Source organism: Saimiri boliviensis, chromosome 13, assembly GCF_048565385.1.
Source record: "Saimiri boliviensis isolate mSaiBol1 chromosome 13, mSaiBol1.pri, whole genome shotgun sequence".
NCBI classification, from domain to species: domain Eukaryota; kingdom Metazoa; phylum Chordata; class Mammalia; order Primates; family Cebidae; genus Saimiri; species Saimiri boliviensis.
This window is the reverse complement of record NC_133461.1, coordinates 44,652,430-44,667,823: the sequence shown is the minus strand read 5'-3', so window position 1 is coordinate 44,667,823 and position 15,394 is coordinate 44,652,430. Positions and strand designations below refer to the sequence as shown.

Here is a 15,394-nt window from a genome sequence, read left to right as displayed (position 1 = left end):
ATCTATATATCCATTTTTGTACCAGGACCATGCTCTTTTAGTTACTGTAGCCATGTAGTATAAAGGCAGGTAAAATGATGCTTCCAGCTTTGCTTTTTTTTTTTTTTTTTTTTTTTTTTTTTTTTGTTAGAATTGCTTAGACCATCTCAGTTCTTCTTTGGTTCTGTATGAATTTTAAAATAGTTTTTTCTAGTTCTGTAAAAGATGATATTGGTAGCTTTATAGAAACAGCAATGTAGACTGCTTTGAGCCATATGGCCATTTAATAAACAGTGATTCTTCCAATCCATAAGCATGGAATATTTTTCCATTTGTTTGTGTAATCTATTATTTCTTTCAGCAGTTATCCTTGTAGAACTCTTTGTAGGGCTCTTTGTAGTTCTCCTTACAGAGCTCTTCAACTGCTGGTTAGAGGAATTCATAGATATTTTATTATTTTGTGGCTACTGGAAATGGAACTGCATTCTTGATTTGGCTCTCAGTATGAACATTCTTGGTATATAGAATTGCTACTGATTTTTGTACATTAATTTTTCCCTGTGAAATGTTACTGCTTCAGTTCTAGGAGCCTTTTGGTAGAGCCTGTAGGGTTTTCTAGGTATAGAATCATGTTGTTAGCAAAGGGACAATGACTTCTTTTTGACATCTTCCTGTCTAGATGCCTTTTATTTCTTTCTTTCACCTGATTGCTCTGGCAAGGACTCCCAATACTATGTTGAACAGGAGTAGTCAGAATAGGTATGCTTATCTTGTTCCAGTTCTAAAGCGGAATGCTTCCAGTTTTTGCTAATTCAGTATGATGCTTGATGTAGGTCTGTCATAGATGGCTCTTACTATTTTGAGGTATGTTCATTTGATGCCTAGTTTCTTAAGCCTTTTTATGAAGTGATGTTGGATTTTATCAAAAGCTTTTTCCACATCTATTGAGATGATCATAATGTTTTTGCTTTTAATTCAATTTATATAGTGAGTTACTTTATTGATTTGCATATGTTGAACTGAATGTGCATCCTAGGAATAAAGCCTTACTTGATCATGGTAAATTAACTTTTTGATGTGCTGCTGGATTCAATTTGCTAGTATTTTGTTGAGGATTTTAGTATTTATGTTCATGAAGGATATTGGCCTGTCATTTTCTTTTTTCATTGTGTCTGCAAGGCTTTGGTATCAGGGTGATGCTGGCTTTGTAGAAGGAGTCTTTCTGCTTTGATATTTTGTAGCAGTTTCAGTAGGATTGGTGCCAGCTCTTCTTTGCATGGCTGGTAGAATTTAGCTGTGAATCAACTTGGTCTGGGACTTTTGGTGTTAGGTAGGCTTATTATTACTGATTTAATTTTAGAACTCAATATTGATCTATTCAGAGTTTCAGCTTATTCCTGATTAAATCTTGTGAGACAACGTGTTTCCAGGAATTTATTTATTTCCTCTAGATTTTTTAGTTTGTGTGACTAGAGGTGTTCACAATAGTCTCCGGGGATCTTTTGCATTACTGTGGCATCAGCTGTAATTTCACCTTTGTTATTCTTGATTGTGCTTATTTGTATCTTCTCTCTTTTTTTGTTAATTTAGCTGGTGATCTATCAATCAATCTTGTTTATCATTTCAAAAAAACCAACTTATGGTTTCATTGATTATTTACATAAATTTTTGGATTTCAATTTCATTCAGTTCTGCTTGATTTTAGTTACTTCTTTTCCTCTGCTCATTTTGGAGTTACTTTGTTCTTGTTTTTCCAGTTCCTGTAGGTGTAATGTTAGATTGTCACTTTGAAATATAAGTTTTGTTATTTTGCACTACAAACTTTCCTCTTGATTGCTGCTTTTGCTTCATCCCAGAAATTTGGGTATGTTGTGTATCTGTTTTCATTTATTTTCAAATAGCATTTTCATTTCTGCCTTAATTTGATTGTTTACCCAAAAGTCATTCAGGAGCAATTTGTTTAATTTTCATATAATTGCGTGGTTTTGAGAGATCTTAGTATTGATTTATATATATATATATATATATATATATATCGTATATATATAATATGTATATTATATATATAATATGTATATATATAATATGTATATTATATATATATAATATGTATATATATAATATGTATATTATATATATAATATGCATATATATATAATGTGTATATTATATATATATGTATATTATATATATATATAATTTTTTTAATTACTTTTAAATTTCTGAGACAGAGTCTTGTATCGCTTTGTTCCCAGGCTGGAGTACTGTGACATGATCACAACTTACTGTGGCCTTGACCTCCAGGACTCAAGTGATTCTCCCACCTCAGCCTCCCAAGTAGCTGGGAATACATGCATGTGACACCATGCCCAGCTAATTTTTTTGTATCTTTTGTAGAGATAGGGTTTCAGCATGTTGCCCAGACTGGTTTCAAACTCCTGGACTCAAGCAGTCCACCCAGACTGTACTTCTATTTTTATTCTGTGGCTTGAGAATATGGTTGGTATAATTTTGATTTTTAAAAATTTATCAAGACTTGCTTAATGGCTCAGCATATGTTCAATCTTGGAGTATGTTCAATGGGCAGATAAGAAGTATGTATATTCTGTGGTTGACAGGTGGAATATTTTGCAGATGACCATTAGTTCTAATTTGTCAAGTGTCAAATTTAAGTCCAGAATTCGTTTGTTTTCTGCCTTAACAATCTGTGTAATGCTGTCAGTAGGGTATTGAAATCCCTCACTATTCTTGTGTGGCTAATTTTTTTCACAGTTCTAGAATTACTTGTTTTATAAATCTGGGTGCTCCAATTTTGGGTGTGTATATATTTAGGATTCTTAAGCCTTCTTGTTGAACTGAACCCTTTAACATTATATAATGTCCTTTGTCCTTTTATACTGTTGGTGATTTAAAGTCTGTTTTACCTTATATAAGAACAGTGACCTCTGCTCTTTTTTGTGTTCCATTGACTAGGTGTTCCACTATTGACTTTGAACCTAGAGGTATCATTAGATATGAGATGGGTCTCAAACACAGCAAATGAATGAATCTTGTTTTGTTTTTTTTTAACTGAACTTGCCAATCTGTGCCTTTTAAGTAGGGTATTTAGACCATTTACATTCAAGATTAATATTAAATTCCTGAGCTAGCAGAAGACTAGAAATAACCAAGCTTAGAGTGGAACTGAAGGAGATAAACATAAAAAAACACCACCAACAACAACAAAAAAATTCAACAAATCCAGCAGCTGTTTTTTCCTTAAAAAAAAAAAAAACTCAATAAAATAGATAGACCACTAGTGAGACTAATTTAAATGACAGAGAGAGAGAGAGAGAAGATTCAAATAAACACAATCAGAAACGATAAGGGGGATACCACCACTGATCCCACAGAAATACAAACAACCATCAGAGAATACTATAAACACCGCTATGCAAATAAGCTGGAAAACCTACAAGAAATGGATAAATTCCTGGACACATACATCTTCCAAGACTGAACCAGGGAGAATTTGAATCCCTAAATAGACCAATAACACGTTCTGAAATTGAGGCAGTAATAAGTAGCCTACCAACCAAAAAGAGGCCCAGATCCAGATGGATTTACAGATGAATTCTACCAGAGGTACAAAGAGGAGCTGGTACCATATCTTCTGAAACTATTCCAAACAGAAAAGGAAGGACTCCTCCCTAACTCACTTTATGAGGACAGCATCCTCCTGATACCAAAACCTGGAAGTTCTGGCCAGGGCTACCAGGTAAGGGGGAAAAAAAAGTGTATTCAAATAGAAAAAAAGGAAGACAAATTGTCTTTGAGGATGACATAATTCTATATCTAGAAAACCCCATCAATGCAGCTCAAAAGCTTCCTAAGCTGATAAGCAACTTTAGCAAAGTCTCAGGATACAACATCAATGTGCAGAAATCACAAGCATTCCTATACACCAACAACAGACAAGCAAAGAGCCAAATCATGAATCAACTCCCATTTGCAACTGCCACAAAGAGAATAAATTACCTAGAAAAACAATTGACAAGGTAAGTGAAGGACCTATTCAAGGAGAACTACAAACCACTGCTCAAGGATATTAGAGTGGATACAAGCAGATAAAAAAAGATTTCATGCTCATGGATAGGAAGAATCAATATTGTGAAAATAACCATACTGCCCAAAGCAATTTATAGATTCAATGCTATTCCCATTAAACTACCATTGACATTCTTCACAGAATTAGAAAAAAAAAAAAAACTATTTTAAAATTCACATGGAACCAAAAAAGAGCTCACATAGCCAAGACAATCCTAAGCAAAAAATAAAACAAAGCGGGAGATATGACGCTACCTAACTCCAAACTATACTATAAGTCTACAGCAACCAAAACAGCATGGTACTGGTATAAAAATAGGCACATAGACCAATGGAACAGAATAGAGAACTCAGAAATAAAACTACACATCTAAAACCACCTGATCTTCAACAAACATAACAAAAACAAGCAATGGGGAAATGATTCCCCATTTAATAAATGATGCTGGGAGAACTGGCTAACCATACGCAGAAAATTGAAACTGGACCCCTTCCTTAGACCTCATACGAAAATTAACTCAAGATTAATTAAAAACTTAAATGTAAACCCCAAAACTATAAAAACCCTAGAAGAAAATCTAGACAATACAATTCAGGACATAGGCATGGGGAAAGACTTTATAATGAAATTGCCAAAAGCAATTGCAACAAAAATTGACAAATGGGATCTAATTAAACTACAGAGCTTCTGTACCACAAAAGAAACCATCATCAGAGTGAACAGGCAACCTACAGAATGGGAGAAAAATTTTGCAATCTATGCATCTGACAAAGGTCTAATATCCAGAATCTATAAGGAACTTAAGGCAATTTACAAGAAAAAATAACATTCACGTTAACAAAATGGGCAAAGGATACGAACAAACACCTCTCAAAAAAAGACATATGTGTGGCCAACAAACATATATTACTGAACATTAGAGAAAAGCAAATCAAAACCACAATGAGATACCACCTCATACCAGCCAAAGTGCCAATGATTAAAAAGTCAAGAAACAACAGATGCTGGTGAGACTGCAGAGAAATAACACTTTTACACTGTTGGTGAGAGTGTAAATTAGTTCAACCACTGTGGAAGACAGTGTGGTGATTCCTCAAAGATTGAGAACCAGAAATACCCTTTGACCCAGCAATCCCATTACTGGGCATACACCCTAAGGAGCATAAATTATTCTACTACAAAGATACATACATGTGTTGTGTTCATTGCAGCACTATTCACAATAGCAAAGACATGGAATCAACCCAAATGCCCATCAATTATACACTTAAAAAATGTGGTACATATACATCATGGAATATTATGCAGCCATAAAAAGGAACAAGATCATGTCCTTTGCAGGGACATAGAGGAAGCTGGAAGCCATTATCTTCAGCAAATTAACATAAGAACAGAAAACCAAACACTGTATGTTCTCACTTATAAGTGAGAGATGAACAATGAGAACACATGGACACAGGGAAGGGAAGAACACTTACTGGGGCTTATCAGGGAGGGCAGGGTTGGGAAAAGCATTAGGAAAAAGAGCTAATGCATATTAGGCTTAATACCTAGGTGATGGCTTGATAGGTCCAGCAAACCACCATGGCATGTGTTTACCTGTGTAACAAACCTGCATATCCTGCATATGTACCATGGAATTTAAAAATAATAAAAGAAAATAATTATGGAAAAATGAAAAATACATCCCCAAAACATTTGCCGTCTTTTCCTTTTCTTGTAAGAAACATGTCTTCAATGAACTGGAAATGTTCTGTCTAGAACAGGCTGATCAGAGCTTGAGTGATTAAAAATTTATTTTAAAACTCATACATTTCTTAAATTATATAATAATTTATAAATCCAGATTGTACATTAATAATATACTATTAATATAATATAATACACTATATCTTTACTACTGCATATGTTTACTATGTTAACTATTATGATATATAGGATTTATTTCAATATAGAAATAGTATTGACATCATAAACTAATGAGGGAATATTAATATAGCTTATATAGTTTACTATATGATTTACATTCAGTCCTCACCTTCAGTATTTGTCATTTTACTTTCATGAAAACTTTCACTGGTCTCCTTAGAGGTTCCAAATAGAACCAAACTTTGAGATGTGACATTGCCTTTTAAAAGGAAAAAATATATATTTTAGTGAGTAGTTAATATCACAGAAAATTTTAAAATAAGCACCATCATGTATAAAACTATGTTAGGGAAGTGCTCTTTAAAAGAAAAAACTGTGATATAAATATTAATCAAAATCCACAGTAGATTATCCTCAGATATTTTCTCTATGCTCTTCAATCGGTTTGACTCTTTCATCATTAGAAGATATTCAAAATGACATGAGGCTGTTTAAAGCAAACAGATAAATCATTATGTGTTGATATAGAATGTATCCAGGATACACTATATGAAAATTAGCAAGGCAGAGATTTGTGTGTAAGCTTTGTCATCCTTTTTTTTTTAAATGAGATACATGTATATGTATATATATATATATATATATATATATATATATACACACTATTATATATCTTTACTGTGTTAACTATTGATATGTAGGATTTATAATTATAAATAATTTACAATCATGAATCCTACATAATATATATATCTATATCTAATGATATAGATATACATATCATTACATAGGATTAATAATTGCTAGATTAAGAAACTCTTGTTTTTAGAAAGAGAAAATGTAGAGGGGGGAAATGTTTTACTTTATTTTACAATCTCTGAGGAAATATTTCAAAATTCTAAAACAGAAGAATATATTATCATTTATTTGACATTTTCTTATAAAGCTAAATATATCCACACTACAATGTAGCAACTCCAGTCCTAAGCTTTTAACAAACAGAAATAGAAGCATATGTCCACAAAAACATTATCCCAGACCATTCCTATAGCTTTATTTATAACAGTGAAATCTGGAAACAACCTAAATGTCCATCAGCAGAAAAACAGATTTAAAGAAATACTGTGTAGTTATGCAATAACATAATGTGGACCAGTGGAAAAGAATAAGCTGCAAATACATAAAGTAACATTAGTGAATCTTAAAAATATATTGAGCATACAAAGTCAGATAAAACATACTTAAAACATTTAATTTCCTTATTACAAGGTCCAAGAAAAAGACAAAACTAAGTTATGGTGATAAAAATCAAAACAACAGTTGCCTATGGTAGGTGAGAAACTTTCAGAAGTGATGAAAATTTTTTCTAACTTGAATGGCATGGTAGTTACATTTATGTATACACTTATCAAAATACATTAAATTATAAATTTAAGATGACATTTTCTTCTATGTATGTTATCAAATAAAAAATATTGTTTTACTCTAAAACCATTAATTTTTTTTTTTTTTTTTTGAGACAGAGTTTCGCTCTTCTTACCCAGGCTGGAGTGCAATGGCGCGATCTCGGCTCACCGCAACCTCCGCCTCCTGGGTTCAGGCAATTCTCCTGCCTCAGCCTCCTGAGTAGCTGGGATTACAGGCATGCACCACCATGCCCAGCTAATGTTTTGTATTTTTAGTAGAGACGAGGTTTCACCATGTTGACCAGGATGGTCTCAATCTCTTGACCTCGTGATCCACCCGCCTCGGCCTCCCAAAGTGCTGGGATTACAGGCTTGAGCCACCGCGCCGGGCCTAAAATATTTCTATATATTATAAATACATATACACATACATACATAAATATAAGGTTTATATGCTTGCAGAATAGCTTATTTTAATATATACTAACAACTACAGACAGAACATTTATATGTCAAATCTCACTAAAGCATAAAATAGGGCAAAAGTAAGTTTATAGCAAAAATATTCAATAATAGGTAATTGTTCAAAAAATATGAAAATGATAAAATAATAGTGCTAATTAAATGCTTATTGTAATATATAAATGACTACATTCATCCAAAAATAATCAATTATAAAATATAGAAAAAATATAAATAAAATGTATACAATTATTTTCTGAAAAAGAAAACTTGATGTGACAAAATATGAGTAAACCTAGAACTTAAGCTGAACAGCACTGAGTTATTAGTTTACAACTAAAGTTACAGATAATAATAAAAATTGATATGTGCATAACAAAACAGAACATTATATTAGAAAAATATCTTATTTTTTACCATAAAGAGAAATTTAGAGAAAAAATATAGGGAAAGAATTTAAGTCACTGTCATTTATCTGTGGCATATGCAGTTCAGAATAACAAAATCATATACAGTATATGATGAATACAAGAAGGTAGTATTGATATACATATTATGAATCACCAAAAGATACAGATTATTTCATTTTAAAGATAATAAAAGTAGGTATCTTAGAAAACAATATAATAAAAAAATTTAGTAAGTAGAAACTAGTTGCCGTATATAACTAATCTACTGTACAGTTAGAAATTTGTCATATAAAGTCAATTCAAAAGTATTTGGAAATTCAATGTACATTCCAAAAAACAAATGTGTCAAGAAAGAATTCCACATCATAAAAAATACATATTAAAAAGCAAATACTTTGTAAACAAACGTTAATATATTCAAAACAGAAATACATTCAGAATTTAAATGTTTAGCTGTAAATAAACAACATTTAAAATAGTAGTAAAAGTGAAAATATATATGTGTGTACTAAGACATTAAAGGGAAACATAAGAAAGAAAGAAATCTTTATTTATTTATTTATTTATTTATTTTAATGGAGTCTTGCTTTGTCACCAGGCAGGAGTGCAATGGCAGGATCCCAGCTCACTACAACCTCTGCCTCCTGGGTTCAAGCGATTCTCCTGCCTCAGCCTCCTGGGTAGCTGGGATTACAGGAATGCACCACCATGCCCAGCTAGTTTTTTGTATTGTTAGTAGAGATGGGGTTTTGCCATGTTCGCTAGACTGGTCTAGAACTCCTGACCTCAGGTGATCCACCTGCCTCAGCCTCTGAAAGTGCTGGGATTACAAGCATGAGCCACCATGGCTGGCCAGAAATAAATAATTCTAAAACTGTAAAAAAACATCTTCCTGATATATCAGCCAGCCCAACCTATAGGGGCCCGTTTCAGTAGAGCACTGGAGGTAAATGTCCTATTTTCCAAGCTGCTGAGCTTTTGACATTGTAACCACAACTTCAGTCCCCTTCTCTAACCACTTCCTTCAGACTCCGTGATGATGATGTAAGGTTTTCCCATAATTAAGACCTCAGTATTATCTTTGAACTGTAGTTTTACTCTAATCTTCAAACAGATGTTCCCACAACTTTCCTGAGTCTTGACGACTCCAATCCCTACATTCAGTACCCCAATCAGTGACTTGGGGAGTTTGCAATGTAGCCCTTTTGTGGAATGTCCAGAGTATTAAAAGAATAAAGTTTCCACAATCAAATTCTTGTGTAAATTAGATACTGACATGAAAGAATCAGAATTGTGATAGAATATAAACCTAATGCATAGTCTTTAAAAATTAGAATTTAAAAAATAAAATTGGAAAGCTGGACATGGTGGCATGCACCTATGGTCCCAGTTACTCCAGAGGCTGAGGCAGAATAATCACTTGAGCCCAGGAGTTCAAAGCTGCAGTAATCCATGACTGTGTCATGCAGTCCACCCTAGAAACAAAGCAAGAACCTCTCTCTAAAAAATAAAATAAATAAAACTGGAAATATTAAATGCAAATAAAACAAAAAACAACAAAATTTCATACACTATAGAACTGTTTTAAAATTAATTTGAAAGTGTAGAAGAAAACTAATCCATCAATCACCTGAAAAGTTACCATGCCATTCTTGCCCCCATAGTAATCCAATGGGAAGCATCGTGGTCTTCCCATGAATAATTTATCTAAACCAATAATGAGTACAGAGTCAAAGTTATCAAACATAAAAAAAAAGTAGACATCACAACTCAAGATTAGTTGTCAGTAGGCAACCAATGTTATAATTTGCTTGTGTGTACTTCCAAATACTTTATAGCTATGAGGAGAATATTTCATATGTATATATGTATGTATGTGTGCGTATATATGAAATATATATAAAGAGACCATATATACGTACATTTCTTTCATTCTCAGGACAGAGAGATTCCATATCAATTTCAAACCATATTTCAAATTCAACTTAGTATTTCAAGTTGTTAGAAAAATATTTTTTTACACACTAAGACCAGTCACATCATGATTCACCTTAAAATTCAAGGTTGGTAGGTTTAATCATTTAATTGGTAGTTTTTTTATTTCTCAGAAGTTTATAAAATAAAGATGAATTATACAGATGTATAATATAATAATGTAATATAAATGTAGAATTATATTACATAAAACATCAGTTTCAATGGTATCTTGTAGTATAAATTTACCATAATTTATTAAACCAGTGAAGATGAAAAAAAATCTCAAATTAAAGTGAGGATGACTAATATTTACTAAACATATACATGACAGTTGACTTCAACATGTTAATTTATTATACTATGATATTTAATCTTTACAATAACACGTATTAATTTTCACTTTACACATGAGTAAAATGTGGCCCAGAAAGGTAGTGAACCAAACCAGGTTCACAAGCTTAGCAACTGATATAACTAAGATTTAAACTTTGTTTCTAGTTCCAGTCTTTCAACTACACTAGCACTCTTCAAATCCTGTTTACAATATATAATTTCAAGAGATTTTTATAAGTGTGGAAAGATGCAGTTCTATACTCAAATAGTATATTACTTGAGAAGATTTTTTTCATTGCAAGACTTTAATTTAGAGCTTTCAAAGTATCAATGTTCATCAAAAAAACTTCAAGAAAAATATAAATCCTACAAAATTTCTGAGTTTTATTTTCCCTCAGAATTAGTATTCATATTACAAGAGAAACTCCTAAAAATCAATGTGAAAAAGGCAAATGACTCAGAAAATTAGAAAAGATATAGTCAATTTGCAAAAGTAGAACTCAAAATGCTCAAAAGCACATGAAAAAATTTTCAACATCAATAATAACCAGGGAAATTTAAATTAAAACCACAATAAGACATTGTTACATAGTATGAGGATTTTAAATACTTTAAAAGTTTAATAATGTCCAGTGGTAGCAGGAAAATGGAGCAACTGAAACATTCCTACACTGCTATGTCACTATAAATTCATGTAATTACTTTGGAAAATAATTTGGCATCATCAAATAATGTCGATGATAGACATACCATGTACTTACCACTTCTGCTGATAGGTATGCCTTAGAGAAACTCACAAACCATATACATACAAGGATATTTCTAGGAGCATTATTCAAAACAGCAAATAATAATAATAATGAATGGTATTGTACAATGGTTCAGCAAAATGGATGAAAGCCACAAATAACACGGAGCAAAAAAGTAACAAGGAAGAAGTAATGTTGAACAAAGGCATCAACCAACATATTAACTCAGTTTAATTTCAACTAACAAGCATGCAAAATTAAATTATATCTTTAGGAATGCATACATATGGAACACTAAAGTTAAAATGAAAAAGAAAAGCAAATTAGCACCACAAAAGCCCAGGTATAGGATGGCATAAAGTATTGTTCAGGAGAGAACAGGGAGAGCTTCTGAAATGCTGGGCAGGTCTATGTGTGAAATGAGTGAAGGTGACACAGATGTTTCCTCATAATCATTTATGAAAAAAACACATATTGAGTTTTTACACTCTTCTATAAGTATGCATTATTCAAAATGAAAAAGGGAATACAGGAAATAGAGTATATAACAGACAATACCAATAGATAAGTATTTTTTTGAAGAAGTGTTAAGATTATACTCATTAATAGAACAATTAGGAAGAACACAAGAAAGCCTAAAGTTATTTTAATGCTTACAATTTTTTTGAAAAGAAAATTAATATGTGACAGAAAAAAGAGATGAAAATTATATGTAATAGTTTTTGGATACCTTCATTTGTCCTTGACCACGTCTTCTCTCTGAGAGCCTTTACTTCCTGACATGTTAAACCTATAAAAGGTAAAATACAATACAATAAAATATTTGTTTCCTGAGTCAAATATTCTGCCCTATATTGCACTAGTAAGGGTAAGGGAAGGAAATAAGAATCAGAATAAAGACACATAGGCTAAATTACATAAGAAAGAGCTAAGCGGATAAGTAGAAGAGAAAGACAAAGTTTGGATGGTGTTTCTCTGCAAGGATGTATGATAGAAAACACTCATGAAGAAAATGGGAAGTCATTTTAGGTGACATTCTGGGATGATAAATAGATTCACAATTTTAATAGAAGATTTCTACATCATTTCTCTGTTTAATGTTCAAGAGAATGTAAATGAAGATTTAATCTAATTTCCAGTGTTGTGTTATACATGGATTTTAAAAATCCAACAGTATGGTAAGATTAGCATTGTGACATAGTAGTTTATCGAAAAAATACAGTATATGAAGAGAGATAAATGCAATTATTTACACATGGCATAAATGCATCTCTAGAGAATCCCCAGTACAAATTCAAAATGATTAAAGGGAGTTTACATATATGTCACATAAATAATATATCATGATTTTTATAAAAGATAGCATTGCCAACACCAATGGCATAAAAATATATCCAAAAGACATTTCATTATAGTCACAAAACTATAACCTACACAGGAAAATATTTAATAATCATTATCTAGGTTTTAAAAAGATTGTGGTAGTATAAAATATTACTAGAACATAAAAAAATGTTTAAACAAACAAGAATGTAAATTATAGTTCACATTAGGAAGCTAGATAAACATTACAAAAGTATTTTTTCCAGTTTAATAATATATAAAGAACTCAACAATTATTTTTAAATTTTAAAAATGAGTAACAATATCAAAAAAAATCTAAAAATTATGGCAAATATGTGCATGTGTTTGTAGTGGAGAGATGGCCTTGTGATTTAAATATCTGAATATGTCTAGTATTCTAAGGATATATTTCAAAGACTATAACAAGAAATAAATGTGTAAATCAATGAAGAGAAAAGAAACAGGTTCTTCTTTATACAAAAACAGACATATGAAAGTAAGTTATATTCCAAGATAAGATAAGATACCCACAAAAATTAAACATTTTAAAAATGCTATCAGATAATTATATAAATATTTTAGATATCTCAAATAAATTTGAAAAATTTTAGATTCAAACTAGAAAATCTACAATTTATAGTTATAAAACAGAGATTTGTGCTAATAAAATATCATCATATGAAGTGCAGAAACAGAATATCCCAAAGTTCACCATTCATAATGGTTTTCCTAAATTACCAAGACAAATTATGATGTCTCTCTCTTTCAACACACCAGTTTCATGAGGGCAGGGAGCACATCTATTTTTAGCCACTGTATTTTTGGCAAGTAGCAAAGAATCCCAGATACAGTAAGTGTTCATACCTATTTACTGAATGAAAACTACAGTAACTGGAGGAATGAGGGAACGCATTAGAGTGAAAAAACGACCACACTAAGAATACAAGTGTACCTCAGAGATATTGTAAGTTCAGTTCTAGACAACTGCAATAAAGTCATACAAAGTGTTTGGTTTCCAAAAGCATAGAAAAGTTATGTTTATACTATACTGTAGTCTATTAAGAGTGTGATATTATATCTAAAACAATATTTCTAAACATTGTCTAAGTATTATTTACGTCTAAACATTAAAAGGATTTTTTAATTAAAAATATTTCAGTTTTAAAAAGTTAATGATCATCTGAGCCTTCAGCAAGTCATAATCTTTTTACTGGTGGAGAGTCTTGCCTCAGTGTTGTTGGCTGTGGACTGATCAAGGTGGTGGTTGCTGAAGGCTGGGGTGTCTCTGGCAATTTCTCAAAGTAGGACAATGAAGTTTTCCTCATGGATTAAGTCTTCCTTTTACAAAAGATTTCTTTGCAGCATGTGATGCTGTTTGATAGCATATTATGCACAGTAGAACTTCTTTCAAAATGGAAGCCAATCCTCTCAAAACCTATTGTTAATTTACCAATTATGTTTACCTAGTATTCCAAATCTTTTGTTGTCATTTCAATATCTACAGTATCTTCATCAGGAATAGAGTTCATCTCAGGAAACTGCTTTCTTTGCTCATTCCTAAGAAGCAACTTCTCATCCATGAAAGTTTCATCATGAGATTACAGCCCTTCAGTTGCATCTTCAGGCTCCACTTCAAATTCCAGTTCTCTTGCACTTTCTACCACATCTTCAGTTACTTCCTCCACTGAAGTCTAGAACCCCGCAAAGTCATCCAGGAGGTTTGAAATCAACTTATTCCAAATTCCTGTTAATGATATTTTGACCTCCTCTCATGAATTATGAATATGCTCAATGGTATACCCTTTCCCGAAGGATTTTTATTTATTTTGCCCAGATCCATCAAAGGAGTCACTATCTATTGTAGATATAGCTTTACGAAATGCATTTCTTAACTAATAAAACTTGAAAGTTAAAATTACTCCTTGATCCACAGCCTAGTGAGTGGATATTGTGTTAGCAGGTATGAAAATTTTAATCTCCTTATACATCTCCATTTGAGCTCTTGGATGTATATGTTGTCAGTGGAAGTAATATTTTAAAGGAATTTCTTTCCTTTTTTGAGCAGTAGTTCTCAACAGTGGGCTTAAAACATTCAGTATACCATGCTACAGATGAACCGTCTTTAGGCTTTATTGGTTCATTTATAGCACACAGGCAGAGGAGATTTAACATAATTCTTGAGGGCCCTAGGATTTTTGGAATGGTAAGTGAGCACTAACTTCAACATAATGTAACCAGTTGCATTAGTTTCTAACAAAAGACTCAGCTTGTCTGTTCAAGCTTTGAAACCAGGCATTTACTTTTCCTCCCTAGCTATGAAAGTCCTAGATGGCATCTTCTGATATAAGACTGTTTTGCCTACATTGAAAATCTATTGTTTAGCATGTCCACCTTCATCAACTAGCTTAGCCTGGTTTTCTGGGTAGCTTGCTGCAGCTTCTGATCAGCACTTGCTGCTTCGCCTCTACACTTTTATGCTATAGAGATGACATCTTTCCTTAGATTTCATGAACCAATCTCTGCCAGCTTTCAACTTTTCTTCTGCAGCCTTTTCACCTCTCTTAGCTTTTATAGAATTGAATAGAGTTAGGGCCTTGCTCTTGATTAAGCTTTTGTTTAATGGAATGTTGTGTCTGATTTGATCTTCTATCCAGACCACGTAAACTTTCTTCATATCAGCAATAAGGCTGTTTTGCTTGCTTTATTATTCATGTGTTCACTGGAGTAGCACTTATAATTTCCTTCAAGAACTTTTCCTTTGCATTCACAACTTGGCTA

General features: G+C 32.2%; 1 protein-coding gene across 3 annotated transcripts in view; it reads right to left on the bottom strand.

The window, feature by feature from the left end:
• Positions 1 to 15,394, bottom strand: part of CCDC178 (coiled-coil domain containing 178) — a 538,381-nt gene that overhangs the window by 412,565 nt on the left and 110,422 nt on the right. For all 3 annotated transcript variants that reach the window (XM_074383637.1, XM_074383636.1, XM_039463712.2), the window contains 2 exons: positions 12,003 to 12,062; positions 6,105 to 6,194 (listed from right to left, as the gene is read on the bottom strand). In XM_074383637.1, coding sequence (XP_074239738.1) covers positions 6,105 to 6,194; positions 12,003 to 12,062 — 150 coding nt within the window. The remainder of the gene's footprint in view (positions 1 to 6,104; positions 6,195 to 12,002; positions 12,063 to 15,394) is intronic.